This window comes from Asterias rubens, chromosome 6 (assembly GCF_902459465.1).
Source record: "Asterias rubens chromosome 6, eAstRub1.3, whole genome shotgun sequence".
Classification (NCBI taxonomy): domain Eukaryota; kingdom Metazoa; phylum Echinodermata; class Asteroidea; order Forcipulatida; family Asteriidae; genus Asterias; species Asterias rubens.
Window position 1 is genome coordinate 4,639,127 of NC_047067.1, and position 24,048 is coordinate 4,663,174.

At 37.5% G+C, this 24,048-nt stretch overlaps 1 protein-coding gene across 1 annotated transcript in view; it reads left to right on the forward strand.

The window, feature by feature from the left end:
- LOC117291522 (thioredoxin domain-containing protein 3 homolog) overlaps positions 1–12,952 on the forward strand; it is a 28,016-nt gene extending 15,064 nt beyond the window's left edge. Inside the window, exons 17-22 of the mRNA XM_033773298.1 lie at positions 1,380–1,445; positions 2,250–2,294; positions 2,987–3,109; positions 8,980–9,246; positions 11,304–11,456; positions 12,851–12,952. Of these exons, the coding sequence (XP_033629189.1) occupies positions 1,380–1,445; positions 2,250–2,294; positions 2,987–3,109; positions 8,980–9,246; positions 11,304–11,456; positions 12,851–12,852 (656 nt within the window). The 3' untranslated portion in view covers positions 12,853–12,952. The remainder of the gene's footprint in view (positions 1–1,379; positions 1,446–2,249; positions 2,295–2,986; positions 3,110–8,979; positions 9,247–11,303; positions 11,457–12,850) is intronic.
- The last annotated feature ends 11,096 nt before the right edge of the window (positions 12,953–24,048 follow it).

A 24,048-nucleotide genomic window follows, 5' to 3' on the forward strand; every position in this document is an offset into this window, starting at 1 on the left:
AACATACAGTTTGTACGATGGTGCAAATGATAATTGTGAAAAGCCCCTAATCTATTTGTCTTCACCAAGATTGTAGTTGTTTTGCACCAACTGTGTTCCTTTGATGTTTGTACAGTAACACTTATTTTTCGTTTCCCTTTTGTTGGTTCAAAACAAAGATGGTTATCAGCAAATTAGAAATTGGTGTAAAAGATAATCCCTCGGTGGATGGATCCTCCTCAGTTAAAAGAAATATTTCTCATAGTTATTTAACTTGGTTCTTAAAGTGTGCTAATCACAATCAGCTGATACAACCGATGCGAAGAACATAAACTCACGTCAAGAAAGAAAGAGAAATTTTGGGCTTGAACAAAGAGTTGACTAGAGTGGGATTCTAACCAACGACCTCCGGATTAACGTGCCGGCGCTCTACCAACTGAGCTATCTAGCCCTATATTGGCGGTGTCCCTATTTTGTCAATATCTTTGTTCGGGGGAAAGAAGTGAGAAAACAAAACAAGTTGCATGTTTTTAACAAATAAACTGGATCATGCCAGGTGGCAATTGAATGTGATGGTCACTTCCCTTCCATCAATGACATCCATGACGTTGTCTACATTATGTCCATATGTCAAAGCATTTCCAAAAGCATTGTCATTATCATTGCCACCTTCAATGCATTGTCATTGCTCTTAATTCTCAATTCCATTGCCAATGTGATTGTCAAATGGCATTGTCCATACCATTATCAATATTTGTCATTGCATGAGGCATGGTAACCTTATAAGGGCCATGTCTTAACAGTCATAACCTGTTCAGGGAACCTATACTGGCAACCTGTTTAGGCACCTGTTCTTGCAACCTTTTCAGGCGACCATTTCAGGCGACCTGTTCAGGCAACCTGTTCAGGGGCCCTGTTCTGGAGAACTGTACTGGCGACCTGTTTTGGAGACCTGTTCAGGCAAACTATACTGGCGGTCTGGTCAGCGACCTGTTCAGGCAACTTGTTTTGGTCGTCTGTTCAGGCGACCTGTTTAGGCAATTGTTCAGCGACCTCGAGGTGACCTGTTCAGGCAATCTGTTCAGGCATCCTGCTAAGCGACCTGTTCAAGCTGCCTGTTCAGGCAACCTGTTCAGACAACCTATTCTTGCAGTCTGTTCAGGCGACTTTTTCAGGCAACCTCCAAGAAGAAAACGTTGACCTATTCCTAGAACCCTAATTTTCTTGGGGGGTAGTGGAACGTTTTTAAGAAAAAGACAAATTTCCATTGCGCTGTCGAAATTGCCTGGAAGAATAGTCTCTTGAAACATGGCCCATGTGTGTTTTTTTATTTGTCATGTTGTTGCTGTACGGTGGTGGTGGTGTGTCATTTTCACTCATAACATCCTGTATTGTGTTAGACATGGAAGTGGATGCACAAAACACTGATGCTAACCAAGAGAGTCCAACCGAAGACCAACAACCAAGTAAGATTACAACCCCAGAGTCATGCATGCTAACATTTTTGCAACAGAAAAACGCTAGCAATAGTACAAAAAACATAAATGTTGCTAGAATTACTCTTCCTATGTGAAATTCATTTTTCCTATTTAAAGTGTTGATGAGTGACAGCCAAAAACAATCAAGCTCTCACGTTGAAAACCCAATTTTGCACTGTTTTCTTATGTTTGAATATAAGATTACAATCCCAGAGACATGCATGCGAATTTGCTAACTTGCAGAAAATAAATAGCAACCTGATATAAACACTGATTTACATTTTTAAGTGAATATTTGTCAGTCATTGAGATCATTAAAATAGACCCTTCCCATGAAATTTGTAAATTACACAGAGCGTGTACACTAACTTTTCAGATGGCCAAATGAGGGAATATTGCTTTGTTTTATATTTTGCTAATGTCGGCATGACGCAGACATGACTGGGCGTCTGCTTAGTGCACACCTCTATGGCTTTTGCCAACCAATAGGGTCTGTATGCATGAGTGAATGTAAACAGCATATTTCATAGGAAGGGTCTAATAGCTCATGGAAAGAGCCCCGTTCTATGTTCTAGCCTCAAATTTTGTATCATTAGATATAATTCAAATCTCATCAGTAAACACCCCATTGCTAAACACCGTTGATGTTCTCAAACAAAATGCTATGGATGTATTTTCTTTGTTGTATCGAACATTCAGATTCCCTACTAGGAAAATGTGATTGACCTAAAACTATACATATTAAGCGCAATGATTAAATGTTTTAACTAAACGGTTGTTTTCATTACACAGTGCCTTCTGCTGCAGGAGAGGAAGGGCAAGAAGCTGCTGAACAAGGTAAGGTTTCTTACTACCTACTTCAATTTCACAAAGATAGTCCTAACTTAGGACTAGTCCTAACTTAGGACTAGTCCTAACTTAGGACTTGTCCTTAAAGAGTTATTAAAAGCGTAAGACTAGTCCTGAGTTAGCAATTCGTCCTAACTCGAGATAAGACAGTCTTAACTCTTTGTGAACTCCACTACTGTGCATATTTGATTTACTCTAGCCCCGCACCTATGAGTTTATTCATCCATCGGTGTGGTTATTAAAGTAAAATAAAAGAATAAAATGCTCACTGGGCTAAAAACTCCAAACGGGAAATTAGCTTTATTTATTTTTTATCAAGTATGACATTTCAGACAAAAATATTTCAAGGGATGTTTCCTACTATTATCATCATAAGACCGTTTAAGTTTTAAGTTTTAGTTTTAAACTGTTCAGCGACCTCTTGAGGTGACCTGTTCAGGCAACCTACATGTATACTGGCAGAGCTGTCCAGGCAACTTTTTCAGAAAAACTCCAAGAAGAAAACGTTGACCTGTTCCTACAACCCTAATTTTCTTGGGGGGTAGTGGAACGTTTTAAGAAAGATGACATTTCAGACAGAAATATTTCATCATTTGACCGTTTCAGTTTTATGTAAATCTGTGATCTTAGACAAGTTTTGTTCTTACCAATTCTGTAATGTTCCTTTAAATTCCTTGCAGATGGTGAAGCACCAGCAGGAGGAGAATCAGATGCACCTGCAGCTGCAGCTGAAGGTGATGCCGCAGAACCACAAGCTGAAGCCGGTGAGGAAGCAGCACCAGCAGAAGCACAAACAGCTGAGGGTAAGGAATAGTGGTTTCCACCTTCTGCTTCATTTTAAGGGAGTTAATATTTGCTACCTGTCAGACGTCTCTCAGGATTCGCACATCATAGCTGTTGGTTGTTTTGTTAACCGAAGCCTGTTTTTAGCCAAACAATTTCTAAAGCCCGGTTCATACTTCCTGGGTATGCGAGGAAAATTTTTACCTCACAGGGCTGTTTTTATTGCGAATGTTTCGCAGGAGTTGAACACAGCTCAGCTGTTGCAAATATGTGACGTCAAAATTTACGTCGCATTCTCATTCGCAGGAAGTATGGACCAGGCTTTATTGTTTGTAGCCAATGTACAACACTATAATCTTTTTAGAGGTAAAGGATTGGGTGCTGTCAGTGTTCACAGTAAAAAAAAAAAAACAGTTGTCTTCCTTAAAATGTTTGTAGGACTTAACAGCACCAGAAAATTAAATTTGATTGCTTTGATTCTTACCATTTTAGTGTATGTATAAAAGGTGGTGAACGTCATAATTTTGTTCTCTATCAGTAAGTAATAAACTTTTGTTTACAGAATCACAGCAAGAAAGCCAGGAACCTGAGGGTGGGAACACAGTAGTGGCAGAAGGGAAGGAAGAGGAGGGAGGGGATGGGGATGGGGAGGTTGAGAAGGGGGAGGGGGAAGTTGTAGAAGAAGCCCCAGGGGTTGAAGAGGGCGGCAATGATGAACCGATCGAAGAAAAGCAAACAGCTGATGAAACATCGACGAATCAGGAGCAAGGAGAGGAAGGTATCTACAGACGCCAATGTGGCAGCCACCTTGTTTTCTTGCATGCATACTTAGGTTGTGTTCGAATTGGCGGTTACAGCTACGGCTACATGTATGGCTAGATTTCTGCGTCATCATGCATTGAGGTATAGCACGTCCTTAGCAACAAACACCCTTGGCATCAGCTGTAGCCGTAGCTGTAGACGCCATTCGGATATGGCCTTATTCTATGAGGTCCTCAAAACAATACTCATTTTGTGTTGAGGTATTGTCTGGTGCATAACATGCTAACCCACTTCTAGAATATGCATGCTCTAGAGGGAGTTTAACACAAACTTTATTGTAGGTTTTTTTTAACACTTCTTTTTATCATACATTATTCTAACCATTGTTTTTCCATGTATAATAACCTTTTATATTTCTCAGCAGATCCATGTTGTTATTATTTTTTAAACTAACACATGTACTAACTTGTTTACTTTCGCTTATAAGTTCGCTGGTGATTTAGAACAGGACCTCATCAGGTTTCTTCTCTTCGCATGTTCACATAGTTAAAGACACTGGACACCTTTGGTAATTGTCAAAGACATGTGTATCCCGACATATACAAAAAATAACAAACCTGTGAAAATTTGAACTCAATTGGTCATCGAAGTTGCAAGATAACAATGAAAGAAAAAATATCTCTGTCACACAAAGTTGTGTGCTTTCAGATGCTTGATTTCGGGACCTCAAAATCTAATTCTGAGGTCTTAATATCAAATTCAAATATTTTAGTGGACAATTACTTCATTCTCGAAAACTACATTACTTCAGTGGGAGCCGTTTCTCACAATGTTTTACACTCAACAGCTCTCCATTGCTTGTTACCTAGTAAGGTTTTATGCTAACAATTTTTTTAAGTAATTACCAAAAGTGTCCAGAGCCTTAACCCAGTTCATTCAAGTCAAATTTAGATTTCCATACTTCTATGAAAATTATGTAAAGCAAAAAGGAGTTCAGCAAAGCTAACATCAAGTAGCAGTAAGCAGGATGAATGTAATAGAGTAGTGGGCTGTTATGATAAGCAGGAACTAAAAAAAAAAAAAAAACAGTTAGACATACAAACGAACAAACAAACAAAATAAACAAACAAACGTTTATTTTCCACCAATTCTTTGGTAAAACAACTATGCTTTTGCAACATAGATTTAGTCTTTGAAAACCTTTTTTGCTAACCAATTTTGTAAAAATTAAATAAAAAACCATTATAAATAAATTCTACAGTCAGTAGAGCAGTCACCGATGGGTCTATTGGATATTATGAAAGGTGAAGCAAAACTTTGTTCACTGATAATAATTTTGTGAAAGCATTTCAAAATTAACAAAACGCATGTAGCATTTAATCCACTCTATTTCTCCTGTAAATCCATACTATTTCTACTTTGTCAAATCGTCATTTCGAAATGCATGCTGGTAAAAATACATTTACCTACTAACATAGAAAGCATTAACTAAGAGAGGTTTGCGGTATTTAAGCGTTGAGTCTTTAACCACCGGTTCATTTCAGAACCACCACTACCCAGAAGAGATATTCACAAGGCGTTTCCGCAAACCTCTCTCAGTTATACTTCCATCATGCTAAATTTCAAACCCTACTTAGAAAGCGTATCATAATAACACTCCGGATTATAACCGACAGTGCATTACTCAACCTGTAGCATGTGCTACACACTGTTTATCAGATTTATTAGTGCATGTTTGACTTCTATCTTTAGTAGAAACCACAGAGCTGAACCAAAAACCTTTTGGAAAAATAAAATAAGCTGTTGCAAACAACTTACGAACTAAATTGTGGTACCGTTCGTCCTTTTGTGAAAGGACCAAGCGTATAAATGCAAAAAAAAAGTTGATGGCCGCATGTTTCAACCCTAGCAGAGTCTTTCTCAAAGGTCAAACAAAATACTTTTATTTAAAATAAATAAAAAAATTACGAATTTTTTTTTTTTCGTAAGACTTTAAGTTATGAATGGAGAGTTAGTACATGTAGCTATGTAACTTGTAGATTAGTAAACCCTAAAAAGTGTGTAATGCACTGGTTGGAGAAAATGACTATGCAGCTTGAATGCTATTGAAGAATCTTTAACACAACTAGGCTGGGGCCAGTGGTCAGTGGATAATGCTAACCTTGAGGTGCAATAAATGAGCATATTATTAACATGAGAATCTCTTTGAAAAACAGCCGAACAATCCTCAGAAATTCAGGAGCAATCAGCTGAAGATGTCGATCAAACAGCGGTAACAGAACCCCCAACAGAACCCCCAACAGAACCCACAACAGATGATGGTGGGGAACCTCAGGCACAGGAGGGTACGTTAGGGTGGGGAAATATTGTCAGCTACATGTACATATAATAATAATAATAGAAGAAGAAGAACGTGCCAGTATCTGTCAAGTCTTGACACTAATGGCACTGAACAAAATCCAAACAAGAAAACAATCTTGCAACATTTCAAAATAGCATATATACAACTATCAAGACAAAAACAGTATCAGAAATTATGTCAAACTACTTTTCTCGAAGAGATGGGGTTTGATTGCAGTGAACAACTATGACAACTTATAACATCAAGATTAAATGCGTGTTTTTAAATCGACCTTGTTCAATATTATTAATAATAACAACTTCACAAGCTTGTGCTTTAATTGTGTTGTTCAATTTTAAAACAAATTATTACCTTTTTTTAAAACGCATGTTTTGAACTGCTAAAAAACAATTAGTACGATTTGCTTTATAATAGCTTAATAGCTTAAGCTGTGACTAGTTTTGACTGTTTTGTGAGGGAATAATTCTGTGTCAAGGAATCGGTTTTGTGAACAACAACAAAGTTTTTCAGAGCATCATTTGACACTTGGAGTAAATGGACTATGAACGAAAATCACACCAACTTTGAAAAAATAAATTCACATGCAACCTTGTTACAAATCCATCCAAGTTGTTACAAATTTTAGAAATATTTACACCATTTTTTTTCTTTTCCATATCATTTAAAAATCAAACCCACAGAAATCCAAGTACACAATCTGTTTAAACCAAAAATCCACATCTTTAAATGAACTGATGAAACTTGTTATTAAAATGTTGTCAACTTTTCTCCCCCATGAATTAGCAGAGGTGTCTGAAGAGCCTGCACAGAAGGAGGAACAGCAGGAGGATGAACAGCCTGTAGCTGAACAGACGGATGGTGAGACATCACTAGATGGCTCTTGAAATCACCACGCTCACACCTTTCTAATTCTGGCTCCTAACTTTTAACCACTGATAGGAAAGTACAACATAGGTTTAAAATGATTTGAAAGACACAATTTGGTCATTTCTGTATCACTCAGAAAATAATGACTGTTATAAAATTTTGGCTAGACTTTAAAACCTACAAAGTTTCATTTGTATAACCATAAAACAGAAAATAATCTTTGGTCATTCTTTTGAAGTGAAATGATGGTGCATATCCAAGAACCAATGTTTTACTTTCTTACCTTTTATATTTGTATACTTGCTTAACTATCATCATTTAATAATTATTATATTAATATACTGATAAAAACTTAACTTATTTATGACCTTCCATTTGCTAATGAATTGAATAGCTTATAATCTATCGATCTATCATTTTAATTGCATACCTCTAAATGCACAGTCATCACGGAGTGCAATGCCAGAGGAAACCTACAGAAAATATTGTGAAAATATACTCCTGGTACTCCTGTCACATCTCATGTAACATGACCCTAACACTTAAAAATCCTCAAATCTCATGTGACGTGGCCCGGACATTTCTGTCACAACATGTGACATGACCCTAACACGCCCAACATCTCATGTGACATGGCCCGGTGGACACTCCTGTCATATTATATGATGTTATGATATTATGTGACATGGCCATGACATTCTTAACATCTCACATGATGTGACTGTAACTCCTGTCACATTTTGTGACATGGCTGGAGCCCTCCTGTCACCTCTTGTTTCTCAATCATCTTTTTCTGCAGCTATTATTTTCTTACATGATGCAGAATTGCTCCGATTAAAAACTTCTTTAAATTTTCTTTTGATCATACCTAACTATATTCCATCCATCGGTAAAGGGTTAATTTTCTCATTAATTTCATAAACATTTTACTGCAGCTATATTAATGTCAACATTTATTGTCATCTGTGGTCTTATTACAGGATAACATTGCGTGCATTCTAATCATTATTCACTTTTTACAATTATTCATTTTGTTGAGCAATTCGGTAAAGGGTTAATTTTCTCATTAATTCCATACATTTTACTATACCTATATTATCAACATTTGTTGTAATCTGTCTTCTTATTGCAGGATAACATTGCATGCATTCTAATAATATTAACTTTTAACAAAGATTCATTTTTGTGGAGCAGTTCGGTAAAGGTTTGCTTAAATTATGTGCATTATTCATTTATATATTTTTTATTGAAGAAAGGAAATTGTCATTGAGGATACATCTCTATTATTGTTTATCTCCAACAACCAATATACCCCTTCCCATAACTTTTTTTCTGTTTACATTTTCTTGTTGCCCTTTTCCTTGTGCAACCCTCACAATAACTCTTTGAAAAAATATTCATTCTGTATTCAAAATCTCTTCCTTCCCATCTTAATGTTGCTTCACTATCTTCATCCTAGATCAAGAACAAAAAAACCCAGCTAGAAACTTTTTCATAGTGATTGTTAAAATAAGTTTTTGTGTAAGTACACAGACAGGGCCCAATTTCATGGCTCTGCTTACTGCAGAATTCTGACCTTGCGTTCACTATAGGGCAAGCATCAAATTTCTGCACTAGCTGTGTAAGCTTAGAATGCCTAGTATAGTGGAGTACCGATGCCCATAAATCCAAAATTCCCCGCTAACCCATGAACAACGATTGACGTAATAAGCGAAGAATTCCTCAGTGCCGATTCTTTGCGTATGGTAAAGCAGAGCCATGAAATTGGGCCACCAGTGTAGCATACTAAACATCTGACATTGGACTAGCTTGATACACACTAGTTCAGGGTACTTGTTCTAAGGAAACTGTTTTCTGTTAAACCACGTTGATCACTGTCATCAATGTCTTCAATCCTAGGTGAGGCAGCCCCTGATGGAGGTGAAGCTACTGAACAGGCTGCGGATGAACCAGCAACAGAACCAGCTGCAGAACCAGCTGCAGAACCGGCTGCAGAACCGGCAACAGAACCAGCCGCAGAAGAAACACCAGCAGAACCAGCCGCAGAACCAGCTGCAGAAGAGACGCCAGCTGCAGAAGAGACGCCAGCTGCAGAAGAGAAGCCAGCGGCAGAAGAACAACCGGCTGCTGCCGAGGACAAAGTGGCTGATGAACCCGCTGCGGAAGGTCAGTTTAAACAGCCAATAAAGGATGATCTCAAACATATAGATATTACAGTTTTCTAATAGCTGGAGTCCATAGGAAACATACAAAAAATATAACGAGTCTCTTACCTCATGTAAAAACATGGTAAAAATGGTTTTTCTCCAGAGTGCTACAAGCCAAATTTCTGAAAAACGCGGGGTCAAACAAACCCGCGCGACAAAGGAATTGTGACATCAATGGCGGCTATTTGATGTGGAAAATAGCGCCCTCAGTTTGCCAAAGCTGGAGAAGTGTGTTCAAATTCAATTAGGGGAATACCGTCACTGGCGTCAAGGGGTCATTATAATAGATAAGTCGTTTTTGACTCGCGGCTGAAAAAGCCGCGCGGCTGGGTGCATTTTTGACTCGAGTTATTTATGACTAAATGCAAATTTTGAGTGTACAATGGTTATTAACCGGTATCTACGATGTCTATTTGGCCATAAAAAGGTAATAGTTGACATATTGAGATCATCCTTTATTGGCTCTTTAAATAATGTAATATATCTCAACCTAAACTGAAACCCACTCTAAAATTAAACACACTGGGTGTGGGTTTCAGTTTAGGTTTAGTCCCAGCTCAGAGTCAGTTCAAATAATGTTATATATCTAAACCTAGCTGAAACCCACTCTAAGCTGAAACCCACTGGGTGGGGGTTTCAGTTTAGGTATAGTGACAGCTCTAGCCTACACGCTTCACTGAGATAAATCCTGGGGTGGATTTCACAAAGATAGTCCTAACTTAGGACTAGTCCTAGGCAATGCTAAGAGATAGGACCAGTCCTAAGTTAGGATGAGTTACTGGTCCTAACTTAGGACCAGTCCTATCTCTTAGCATTGCTTAGGACTAGTCCTAAGTTAGGACTACCTTTGTGAAATTGACCCCTGCTCCTGTTAGCTGCCTTTGCCCATCATCCAACCTACCCTGACTACCAGTTAAAGGGAAGGTACACTATCGGTAATTGTCAAAGACCAGTGTTCTCACTTGGTGTATCTCAACATATGCATAAAATAACAGACCTGTGAAAGTTTGAGCTCAACTGGTCATCAGAGTTACTAGAAAATAATGAAAGAAAAAAAACACCCTTGTCACACGAAGTTGTGTGCTTTCAGATGCTTGATTTCGAGACCTCAAATTCTAAACTTGAGGTCTCGAAATTCGTGGAAAATCACTTCTTTCTCGAAAACTACATTACTTCAGAGGGAGCCGTTTCTCACAATGTTTTATACTATCAACCTCTCCCTATTACTTGTTACCAAGTAACGTTTTATGGTAATAATTATTTTGAGTAATTACCAATAGTGTACACTGCCTTTAATCTCCAAGGCAGTACTTAATCACTATCTAGCAGAGGAGTTCAGCTACATTGTAGAAGACGATCAGAGAGCATACTGATTGAAACGTTGAGCTGTCAACCACTGGGTTTTTTTTTTCAGACCGAACACTACTTAAAAGATATTTTGGTGCTACGGCAAACCTCACCGGCACTGTACACTATTAGAGAACTACTCAAAATAATTGTTAGCACGAAAACTTACTTGGTAATGAGCAATGGAGAGCTGTTGATAGTATAAAATATTGTGAGAAACGGCTCTTTCTGAAGTAACATAGTTTTTTAGAAAGCAGTAATTGCTCACTCAAATACTAAAAGATTTCAGGCTTGAAGACTTTTATTAGGCATCTGAGAGCACACAAACTTGTGCAACATGGGTGTTTTCTATGACCAATTGAACCATAAATTTCCACAGGTTCGTTATTTTTGAGAAAATTGGCCTTTGATAATTACCATAGGTGTCCAGCAGCCGATTTCACAAAACGCTAGGATTAGTCCTATTCTGAGTTTACCTAGCGAGTAACTCATCCTATTTTAAGATGGGTTCAATGCGTCCTAATGTTTATGGATACGGAACTTAACTCGTCCTAAATCATAAGACTAATCCGGAGTTTGGTGGAAACGACTGAGTGCCTTTAAGTAATGTCGTGTTCCTTTAAACGTGTCAAGTTTGAAACTAACTATTGTTTCCTCCGATCCAATTAGATGACAAGCCGAGTGAAGAGGCAGCACCTGAGGCAGAGAGTGCAATTCCAGAGGAGATGAAACAGGAACCAGCTGCCGAGGAGGGCGAGGGACAAAAAGAAGACGCGGCAGCAGAGGGAGCAGAGGAAAAGAAGGAAGATGCTCCGGCAGAATGTAAAGACCCTCCAAGAATTTTTAGTTTTTAGAATGTGTCACCCCTCTGTAAAAAATGGTATTGGCCAAAGACACCAGAGTGCCACATGTTGAGTGTGTCTGTTCACTTTCATAAATGTTGGCAAGGTGATAAGACTCAATCCGGCTCCATTCTTTTGACTTTGCCCAATACAGTTTGTAGGCCTACTGACCTTTCTTTCTTCCAATTTAGGTTCAAGTTTTATATCTCCATTGTTCACATGAAGTATAGATGACTTGAATTGACTTATTTGGGAAGAGTATTTTATTTTTTGAAGTTATCACCATAGAGTAAAAGTAATCACTTTAGGTCATGACATGATCTTGCTCATTTTCCTTTTGACACTGATATTTTCTGTTATTGTTTGTTGTGAAACTATATTCTGAAAGGATATTCTGATGTTAAGTTTAGATGATTTGGTTTTGGATTAATTATAGATATTCCTTAAAGGCAGTGGACACTATTGGTAATTGTCAAAGACCAGTCTTCTCACTTGGTGTTTCTCAACATATGCATAAAATAACAAACCTGTGAAAATTTGAGCTCAATCGGTTGTAGAAGTTGCGAGATAATAATGAAAGAAAAAAAACACCCTTGTCACACGAAGTTGTGTGCTTTTGATGCTTGATTTCGAGACCTCAAATTCTAAACTTGAGGTCTCGAAATCAAATTCGTGGAAAATTACTTCTTTCTCAAAAACTACGTCACTTCAGAGGGAGCTGTTTCTCACAATGTTTTATACCATCAACCTCTCCCCATAACTTGTAATCAAGAAAGGTTTTATGATGGTAATTATTTTGAGTAACTACCAATAGTGTCCACTGCCTTTAATTTAAATCCATAGCAAGTTTTACAAAGTTTCATAGAAATGAGAAAAGTATGCAAGTTTGGTTAAGATTGCTAGAGTTGTTTAGCTTTGATTTCTCTGTACACTACTGAAGCCATATGCTTGTATGTAGATAGATTGCCACTGTAGTTGGGTAAACAGAAATTAGGTTAGCTAGGGCTTGCTTGGGTGTGTGTACATGTGCCTAGCTAGGGCTTGCTTGGGTGTGTGTACATGTGCCTAGCTAGGGCTTGCTTGGGTGTGTGTACATGTGCCTAGCTAGGGCTTGCTTGGGTGTGTGTACATGTGCCTAGCTAGGGCTTGCTTGGGTGTGTGTACATGTGCCTAGCTAGGGCTTGCTTGGGTGTGTGTACATGTGCCTAGCTAGGGCTTGCTTGGGTGTGTGTACATGTGCCTAGCTAGGGCTTGCTTGGGTGTGTGTACATGTGCCTAGCATGCAGAGATCACGTTAACGACTTTCATATATTTTGGCAAAGTGATAAGACTATACTCGATCCTGCTCTATTCTTTTGTCTTTGCCCAATATAGAATTTAACGTTACTGATGAGAAGAGTGCAAAAATAGTTAATGGCCTGACGTTTCGACCCTAGCAGAGTCTTTCTCGAAGGCTAAATGACAACACAAGAAACATGAACAGGTAACTAAGTGTAACATAAGCAGTGAGGTTAGAAAGCATACAGAAAACAGCAAGGGGTAAACAATGAATAGGGAGACAAAAGGAGGACTGATGTGTGAGGGAAGTGCTTAGGTAAATACTAACAGGAAGAAATCAATCTTAAACTGGACTGAGAGATTGTCTGCGCAGAACTGTATGGTCACTAATGGCTATTTGGTATTTGTAATTATCAAAAGTTCATTAAATGCATATAAGTTTGAAGAAAAAAAAATCAAATCAACAAAACTGTGAAAGTGAATGTTTCTTTTTGCCAAACACTTACTTTGAAGACCACTTTGGATCAATAGATCCCAATTACCAGGAGATCAAAAATATGCAAAAAGAATTATCAGATGCATGCGCTTTGCACTGTGGCCTTGTAGTTCTGAGCAGACAAGATCAGTATTTATTATTTATGGATCGGTCGAGTTGGTCTTTGAAAAGCTGTTTGTTATGAAATGCATATGGTTAGAAAGATGTTTTAAAAGTAGACTACAATGATCCACATACGATTTGCCTCGAAATTGCGTGGTTTTCCTTTTACTTTGCAAACTAACACGGTCGGCCATTTATGGGAGTCAAAAATTTGACTCATAAATGGCCGACCGTGTTTGTCGACGAGGTAAAAGGAAAACTACGCAATTTCGAGTGATACTTGTGTGGATCATTGTATTCCACTTTCACAACCTCTTTCCACCCGTATGCATTTTTATAACAAACGGTTACAAACGATTTTCAAAGACCATCTCGACCGATCCAAGGCAACGTGTTCCTTTAACTTGTGCCCATAGAACAGTTAAAGCACACCAATTCATTAAGCGAAGAATTGTTCAGTGACTTTTGCTTAGTAAATTAATTTGTTAAGTAGATTTCTCAGATAAACGTCTGACCGATTTTGATCTTTGGTTTGATTACTTCCCCTTTTTTCTATTAACAAAATTTAGGTTAAAGGAAAGATTTTTCTTTGGCTTTCAATTTAACTGAAAATGTTGACTATGTCATTCAATTTCACAAGAGTTTTACAAGTGCGAGCAAATTTATGTTTTTTGTTTTCTTTTTCGATACTTTATACTTAACTGCATCTTTTAAGGCAGAATGCTTGGAAAGTGAAATTGAGTGATTACTTTTAGTTGTTAATCCCCTTTTATATCTAATCTGGAGGATTCAGACTCTACAATACATTGAATGAACACGTTATTAAAATGTGGCTGGGAAATCCTACAGTATTTAGGTTTATACCCCTACTGTAATCAGCTGTAATTGTGGTTTCCTTTTGGTCTCATAAGACAAATAGGCCCTTTTCGAAACCACAACCTTGGCAGTGTATTCAGCTCAGGCTAGCGTGAGTGCGATTGTTTTGACAATTGCACGTGTTTTGCGTACGCGCTCAGGATGGATGCGAGGATGGAACTTGAAGCCGAATCCAAAGCAGACACCGTGGTTTCCAAAAGGGCCATAGATGGAGATTATATAGATCGATTGCAATATGGTCCATCGGTCGCCATGTTTGATGAGCTACCATTGGCTGAGAGTCACGCTTGCACGCGTGCATATTTCCAGTGTTCTTAAAACACATCAAAGATGGTGGTCATTGACGTGTACAGTGCTTGTCACATTGTGAATTAGGGGGGGGGGGGAGAGTCTCTCGTGCACCTGCTACATCAATTGAAACAATTTGTTGCACAAATCTGTGTGTTTAATTATTTAGTAATTGAAGTTGCCAACACTCATCTTAATTTTTTAACAATGAATTCATCCCTTTAATACACTTTTTCTTTCAATAATTACATAGTATGTAAATACTTGTTTCCTTCCGTTGTGTTGCCTTTTCAAGATATATTGTAAAAATAGTAAACTGTTACAACATTCCGTCCAATATATTCTGTACTTAAGTATGCTAAAAACTGAAAGAATTTAAAGGTGTTTTATATGAATAAATACTTGAACAGATGCAAACATTTGTGGTTACAATTTGTTTCTTCTACATTTGTGAGATTTTATTTTAAGTGAGGTTGTCAGGTTTGGAACTACAGGCAGGCCACAAAGGCAAGTAGAGACCTCTGTTGCCCTTGGTCTTGGCCTTGGTCTTGGCCTTGGTCTTGGCCTTGGTCTTGGCCTTGGTCTTGGCCTTGGTCTTGGCCTTGGTCTTGGCCTTGGTCTTGGCCTTGGTCTTGGCCTTGGTCTTGGCCTTGGTCTTGGCCTTGGTCTTGGCCTTGGTCTTGGCCTTGGTCTTGGCCTTGGTCTTGCCCTTGGTCTTGGCCTTGGTGACGCTCTGAAAGTTTCCTAGTGACTTTGAAAGTTTCTAATGGAGAACTCCTTCTTTTCAAAAATGAACAGAATAATAGCAAGGGGTAAGTCTAGCATTTTCACCAAAAATATGAAAAATGGCAAGGGGTAAAGTCCAGCGTTTTCATCAACAATAGGCTTCAAATTGAAGAAATGGCAAGGGGTAAGTCCAGCGTTTTCATCAAAAATAGGCCTAAAATCGAAAAAATGGCTAAGGGTAAGTTCAGCATTTTCATCAAAAATAGGCCTTATATTGAAAAAATGGCAAGGGGTAAGTCCACACATTTTCTTCAAAAATAGGCCTAAAATTGAAAAAATTGCAAGGTGTAAGTCCAGCATTTTCATCAAAAATAGGCTTAAAATTGAAAAAATGGCTAGGGGTAAGTTCAGCATTTTCATCAAAAATAGGCCTTATATTGAAAAAATGGCAAGGTGTAAGTCCAGCATTTTCATCAAAAATAGGCTTAAAATTGAAAAAATGGCAAGGGGTAAGTCCAACGTTTTCATCAAAAATAGGCCTTAAATTGAAAAAATGGCAAGGGGTAAGTCCAGCGTTTTCATAAAAAATTTGCTTAAAATTGAAAAAATGGCAAGGGTTAAGTCCTGCATTTTCATAAAAAATAGGCCTAAAATTGAAAAAATTGCAAGGGGTAAGTCCAGCATTATCATTACAAAATTGCCAAAATTTGAAAAAATGACAAGGGGTTAGTCCAGCGTTTTCATCAAAAATAGGCCTAAAATTGAAAAAATGTCAAGGGGTAAGTCCAGCATTTTCATCAAAAATAGGCCTTATATTGAAAAAATGTCAAGGGGTAAGTCCAGCATTTTCATCAAAAATAGGCCTTATATTGAAAAAATGTCAAGGGGTAAGTCCAGCATTTTCATCAAAATCAATTTGAGGCCAAAACTTTGTGCTTCAAATATTTTATTACCGCTTTATTACTTTTGATTCGCGGGTGATGCGACTACCGGGAATCAGTTCAGCTTATTGGTTTGCATTAAACACACTTTAGATGATCTTGCGGATGGCAGGCAACTGCCGGAGATCTGGTTAAGTTTTATGAAATACAAGCATTTTGTTATGGCTTAGCTCATTGCAGCATGAACAAAGAAAAGGCTGCACAGGCCACTCTGTTGATCAAACCAAAGTGTTTCTGTGTCGTATGTGGTAATAAATAGGCCTTATATTGAAAAAATGGCAAGGGGTAAGTCCAGCATTTTCATCAAAAATAGGCCTAAAATTGAAAAAATGGCTAGGCGTAAGTCCAGCATTTTCATCAAAAATAGGCCTTAAATTGAAAAAATGGCACGGGGTAAGTCCAGCATTTTCATCAAAAATAGGCCTTATATTGAAAAAATGGCAAGGGGTAAGTCCAGCAATTTCATCAAAAATTGGCTTAAAATTGAAAAAATGGCAAGGGTTAAGTCCTGCATTTTCATAAAAAATAGGCTTAAAATTGAAAAAATGGCAAGGGGTAAGTCCAGCATTTTCATCAAAAATAGGCCTTATTTTGAAAAAATTGCAAGGGGTAAGTCCAGCATTTTCATCAAAAATGTGCCTAAAATTAAAAAAATGTCAAGGGGTTAGTTCAGCATTTTCATCAAAATAAGGCCTTATATTGAAAAAAATGTCAAGGGGTAAGTCCAGCGTTTTCATCAAAAATAGGCCTAAAATTGAAAAAATGACAAGGGGTAAGTCCAGTATTTTCATTAAAAAAAATTCCTAAAATTTAAAAAAATTGCAAGGGGTAAGTCCAGCTTTTTCATAAATAATAGGCCTCAAATTGAAAAATATTAGTCCAGCATTGTCATTAAAAAGAGGCCTAAAATTGAAAAAAGGCACGGGGGTAAGTCCAGCATTTTCTACAAAAATAGGCCTAAAACTGAACAAATTGAAAGGGGGTTGGTTAGTGCAGCATTTTCATCAAAAAGGGCCTAAGAGTGAAATAAATTGCAAGGGAAAAGTCCAGCATTTTCATCAAAAAGTTTTCTAAAATTTAAAAAATGGCAATGGGTAAGTTCAGCATTTTCTTCGAAAATAGGCCCGAAATCGAAAAATCGCAAGGGGTTAGTCTAGCATTTGCATCAAAAAAGGGCCTAAAATTAAAAAAAATACAGGGGTAAGTCCAGCATTTTCATCAAAAAAAGGCCTTAAATTGAAAATAAATTGCAGGGGGTAAGTCCAGCATTTTTATAAAAATAGGCCTAAAATTTAAGAAATGGCAAGGGGTTAGTCCAGCATTTTCATCAAAAATGGACGTAAAATTAAAAAAATTGCAAGGGGTAAGTCCAGCAATTTCTTCGATTTAATATGCCTAAAATTAAAAAAACGACGAGGGGGTAAGTCCAGCATTTTCTTCGAAAATATGCCTCAAATTGAAAAAATGGCAAGGGGTTAGTTAGTCCAGCTTTTTCATAAAAAAAAATGACCTAAAATTGAAAAAATGGCTAGGGTAAGTCCAGCATTTCCATCAAAAAATTGCCTAAAATTGAAAAAACGGCATTGCGTTATCCCAGCATTTTCATAAAAAATAAGCCTAAAATTGAACAAATGGCAAGGGGTTAGTTAGTCCAGCGTTTTCATCAAAAAATTGCCGAAGATTGAAAAAATTGTAAGTGGTAAGTCCAGCATTTTCATCAAAAAATTGCCTAAAATTGAAAAAATGGCAAGGGGTAAGTCCAGCATTTTCATCAAAAAAAGGCCTAAAATCGAAAAAATGGCAAGGGGTTAGTTAGTCCAGCGTTTTCATCAAAAAATTGCCGAAGATTGAACAAATTGCAAGGGGTAAGTCCAGCATTTTCATCAAAAAATTGCCTAAAATTTAAAAAATGGCAAGGGGTAAGTCCAGCATTTTCATAAAAACAGGCCTAAAACTGAAAAAGTGGCAAGGGGTAAGTCCAGCATTTTCATCACAAATAAGCCTTAATGACAGTGGACACTATTCTTGGGTAATTGTCAAAGACTAGTCTTCACAGTTGGTGTATCTCAACATTTGCATGAAATAACAAACCTGTGAAAATTTAAGCTCAATCAGTTGCCTATCAAAAATAGGCCTCCAAAAAATGGCAAGGGTAACTCACTCAGTCGACCGAAGTTGTCGCATTGCCGCTTGTTTGAGTCGGGCTCGATGTTAGACTTTTCACACAACTCTATCCTTCAACAACTGATTAGCTCCTCCTTGTTGTTTACTCCTGCACCCTCGATCGGGGGGAGGGGGGGTTAGTCCAGCATTTCATCAACAGTAGGCCTGAAATTGACAAAAAAGGCAAGGGTTGATTCCAGCATTTCAATAACAAATTAAAAATAATTGAAAATTTAATCCGGAGTAGTCAATAATTTTATTCAAATTGTTGTCAACATTTTATAAAATCACAACGAGTATAAGTCAAGCATTTCATGAGATTTTGGTTAAAATTATTAAAATGTTTATTCAAAATGTTGAAACATCACAAGGGGTATAGGTCCAGCTTTTTAAGGATTTTTTGTGTATGTAAAATTTCGAAATATCACGAGTCCAACATTTTCAAAAATAAAAGGGGGTAGTTTAGCATTTTAATCAATTTTTGTTTGTACAAAAAATTGTAAGGAGTCACTCAAACCAACCTCTTAATTACATTTTAGTCAAATTTGAAATATCACAAGGGATTAGTCCAGCATTTGTATACTTATTTGTGTACAAAATTGAAAGAATCACAAGGGGTATAAACCAGCATTTATATCAAATTTCCGACGAAAAATAATATACATCAAATCACAAGGCATGTTTACAAAATGTCATCACCCTCTCCCTGTGTCAATAGTGAAATATTATCGGTCATAACCACGCCCCAACCCTCTCCCACTTTGCACTAACTGATTCTCGTTGCAGGACCAGGGAGTCGCAAATACCGTTTTGTTCACAATTCATGTCCCAGGCTTTCAAAAAGACTTTTGGTTTAATCAGATATTCGAAGCCAAAAGTCAATTAAATTCCGAAACCCCTCATTCTTCTTCGCGAACCCCCCCCCCCCCCCCCCCCCCCCCCAAGGCCGTGAGTATGTCAAATACTGAATTATGATTTTCTCCTAATCTGTTTATAGTTCTTTGTGTACTAAGCCTGTCCTCTGTTTGTCTTTCTTTCAAAGTTTGAAAAAGAGGACAGCACTTCACGAGCTGGCTGCGTTCACGATCACGGTGCATAAAAAGCCTAACAGCGCCCCCTCGTGCCGAATGATCTAGAGTCGACGCTTAAGTGATTGGGGAATATTATTTCCGTGCCTTTCTCAAATTAGGCCTATCCCAACCCCCTCCCATTTTTTCTCGGAAAAGGTTTTTGCGTGCAGATTGAGATTGCGACAAACGGGGGAATCCCAAGTCATTTTTTTTTTTTTTTACTGAAGTCATCCCTACTCGTCCAGTCAAATGTTGCTCCAAGTAAGGGCATTAACCTTGCCTCAGGATGCAGCTAAAGCCATCCAACCACCGCTGAAATTCACGAGATGGATCGATTGCAACATGATAACACAAAAGGGGACTCCCAGATATTGTTTTGCACCCTAAGACTTTAATGTATCACAAACGTGTTTTCCCTTCAAAACTACAGATGAGCAACCGTTTTGTGTTTTTTTCTTTTTTTTTCTTTTTCGACTTGTCCTTGTCCCGACTTACTAATTTTAATTTCCTTATTATGTGTACCCATTTGTTTTACATTGTACTTCAGCTCCTCATGATTATTAAAAACAACATCTCTTAGCGTGTACTACACGATAAGTGATCATGTACGTACATATTAATTAACGTATACATGTACGTAACCCACTCACACGTGTCACGACTGGGGCTCGAACCCACAGTCACTGTGGGTTCGAGTCCCAGTCGTGACACGTGTCCTTAAAGCAAGAATATGCCTCAAATTGAAAAAAATGGCAAGGGGTTAGTCCAGCTTTTTCATAAAAAAATGACCTAAAATTGAAAAAATGGCAAGGGGTTAGTCCAGGTTTTTCATCAAAAAATTACCTAAAATTGAAAAAATGTCAAGGGGTAAGTCCAGCATTTTCATCAAAAAAGGCATTAAATTGGGAAAAAAATTGCAAGGGGTAAGTCCAGCTTTTTCATAAAAAAATAGGCCTAAAACTGAAAAAACGGCATTGCGTTAGTCCAGCATTTTCATAAAAAATAAGCCTAAAATTGAACAAAATGGCAAGGGGTAAGTCCAGCATTTTCTTCGAAAATATGCTTCAAATTGAAAAAAATGGCAAGGGGTTAGTCCAGCTTTTTCATAAAAAAAATTACCTAAAATTGAAAAAATGGCAAGGGGTAAGTCCAGCATTTTCATCAAAAAAGGTCCTTAAATCGAAAAAATGGCAAGGCGGTCCAGCATTTTCATCAAAAAATGGGTCTAAAATTGAAAAAATGGCAAGGGGTCAGTCCAGCATTTTTATCAAAAAAAAGGCCTAAAATCGAAAAAATGGCAAGGGATTAGTTAGTCCAGCGTTTTCATCAAAAAATTTCCGAAGATTGAAAAAATTGCAAGGGGTAAGTCCAGCATTTTCATCAAAAGATTTCCTAAACTTGAAAAAATGGCAAGGGGGTAAGTCCAGCATTTTTATCAAAAAAGGCCTAAAATCGAAAAAATGGCAAGGGGTGAGTTAGTCCAGCGTTTTCATCAAAAAATTGCCGAAGAATGAAAAAATTGCAAGGGGTAAGTCCAGCATTTTCATCAAAAAATTGCCTAAAATTGAAAAAGTGGCAAGGGGTAAGTCCAGCATTTTCATCACAAATAAGCCTTAAAGACAGTGGACACTATTCTTGGGTAATTGTCAAAGACTAGTCTTCACAGTTGGTGTATCTCAACATTTGCATAAAATAACAAACCTGTGAAAATGTAAGCTCAATCGGTTGCCTATCAAAAATAGGCCTCCAAAAAATGGCAAGGGTAACTCACTCAGTCGACCGAAGTTGTCGCATTGCCGCTTGTTTGAGTCGGGCTCGATGTCAGACACTTCACACAACTCTATCCTGCAACACCTGATTAGCTCCTCTTTGTTGTTTACTCCTGCACCCTCGATCAGGGGGGGGGGGGGGGTAAGTCCAGCATTTCATCAACAGTAGGCCTGAAATTGACAAAAATGGCAAGGGTTGATTCCAGCATTTCAATAACAAATTTAAAATAATTGAAAATTTAATCCGGAGTAGTCAATCATTTTATTCAAACTGTTGTCAACATTTTATAAAATCACAACGAGTATAAGTCAAGCATTTCATGAGATTTTGGTTAAAATTATTAAAATGTTTATTCAAAATTTGAACAATCACCAGCATTTTAATGACATCTTTGGTCAAATTGTTTAAAAAATGGCAAGGAGTTGTATGCAGCATTTCAATCAAATTTTTGTCAAAAATTGAAAAGACGACACGGGTCAGTCCGGCATTTAAAAGCAAACTGTTGTCAAAATGTTGAAACATCACAATGGGTATAGGTCCAGCTTTTTAAGGATTTTTTGTGTATGTAAAATTTCGAAATATCACGAGTCCAACATTTTCAAAAATAAAAGGGGGTAGTTTAGCATTTTAATCAATCTTTTTTGTTAAAACATTGTAAGGAGTCACTCAAACCAACCTCTTAATAACATTTTAGTCAAATTTGAAATATCACAAGGGATTAGTCCAGCATTTGTATACTTATTTGTGTACAAAATTGAAAGAATCACAAGGGGTATAAACCAGCATTTATATCAAATTTCCGACGAAAAATAATATACATCAAATCACAAGGCATGTTTACAAAATGTCATCACCCTCTCCCTGTGTCAATAGTGAAATATTATCGGTCATAACCACGGTCCTTAAAGCCATTGGACCCTTTCGGTAACCAGTATTGTCCAAGTCCCACACTTCGTGTATCACAACTCATATATAAAATAACAATCCTGTGGAAATTTAGGCTCAATCGGACATCGGAGTCGGGAGAAAATAACGGGAAACCCACTCCTGTTTTCGCGCGTTTCGTCGTGTCATGACATGTGTTTATAACAAATCCGTAATTCTCGTTAACGAGAATTTATATTGTTTTACCGTTTTCTCAAAAAGTAAAGCATTTCATGGACTAATATTTCAAGAGAAGTCTTTCATCATTACCTTCTGTAAACCCTGTAAATTATTTGTAAATCTGTGAACTTTTTAAATTTTTTCTGTACCGAAAGGGTCCAAATGGCTTTAAAGCAAGAAACTGCTTCGTCATTCGGGACGTAAAGCCGTTGGGCCCATGTGTTGTGTAACGCATGTTAAAAAAAAACCAGTGCACTTTATCGAAAACAGAATCGGTTCGCCCCGGTGTTCCTGGCTGTGACTGCTGAATGTAAAGTATTACCTTGTACACACTTACAAGGTGCTACATAGTTCGGTCGCAGAATTAATAACTTAAATAACCTATCCTCCTGTTAAAATAATTCATTGTTGAAACCTGCTTTATAAGACTCCGATATTTATTAATGTTTTCAAATCAAGATGAATTTAATAATTTTTGAAACAACGTTTTGAAACTCTTATTTCAACGTGCCCTGTTATAGTGTTCGGTTAAGTGGCATCCCTCTACTCGCAACACCTGCTATCGCTTTTTACTGCTTTATATCCGCTGGTAGCTCTACAATCACTGGTTTATATCCGCTGGTAGCTCTACAATCACTGCTTTATATCTGCTGGTAGCTCTACAATCACTGCTTTATATCTGCTGGTAGCTCTACAATCACTGCTTTATATCTGCTGGTAGCTCTACAATCACTGGTTTATATCTGCTGGTAGCTCTACAATCACTGGTTTATATCTGCTGGTAGCTCTACAATCACTGCTTTATATCTGCTGGTAGCTCTACAATCACTGGTTTATATCCGCTGGTAGCTCTACAATCACTGCTTTATATCTGCTGGTAGCTCTACAATCACTGCTTTATATCTGCTGGTAGCTCTACAATCACTGCTTTATATCTGCTGGTAGCTCTACAATCACTGCTTTATATCTGCTGGTAGCTCTACAATCACTGGTTTATATCTGCTGGTAGCTCTACAATCACTGGTTTATATCTGCTGGTAGCTCTACAATCACTCGTTCAAACCAAAGCTGCACTTGTGGTTTTATCCTTGCATAAAATGCTACTACTGTTTATTGTACTCTTTACCCGCCTTATTTTTCTACCCGCATTTTTCAGAGAAAATAATCGAATGGCATAATTAAAATTTCTGTCTATAAATTGTCCTGTTCCTGTTACGCGCCCTTGAACAGGGTGGTCCTGGAGAGAGCTCAATATAAATTCATGAGTTTATTTTTTATTGTGGACAACCTGTTAAAAAAGATAGGGTGCAATTTAAAGTTGTGATGGCAATGTGCACCCGTGAAACCATTGTTACCCGCTCCCTTTGTCATAGTTTCGTTAAACGCAATCACAAAGACGTGTGAGGTAAATTTTTTAATAAAACTGCGAACAATAATCTAGAACTGCACAAAACGGTGTAAAAGTTATTGCCTGGGTCTTGATTATATAGGCTGTTTGTGAAAAGTCGTTTTGCAAACATTACTTGGTAATCAAATTATCGAAGCCTCTACCTGCATGGCTACTCATGCTTGGTAGGCTCATAACTACTAGAGTGTAAACAATTCGTGTGGTTAGAGACCTTTGTGGTACAGAAAATACTTACTGTAAAACAAGTTTTTGACAAATTATTGTTTTCAAATCCCCACATTACAAAAGAGTGTGTAAGAGAATAAAATTGTAATTTCTTTTTTGAAAAGGTAACTAAGAATGTGTTAGGT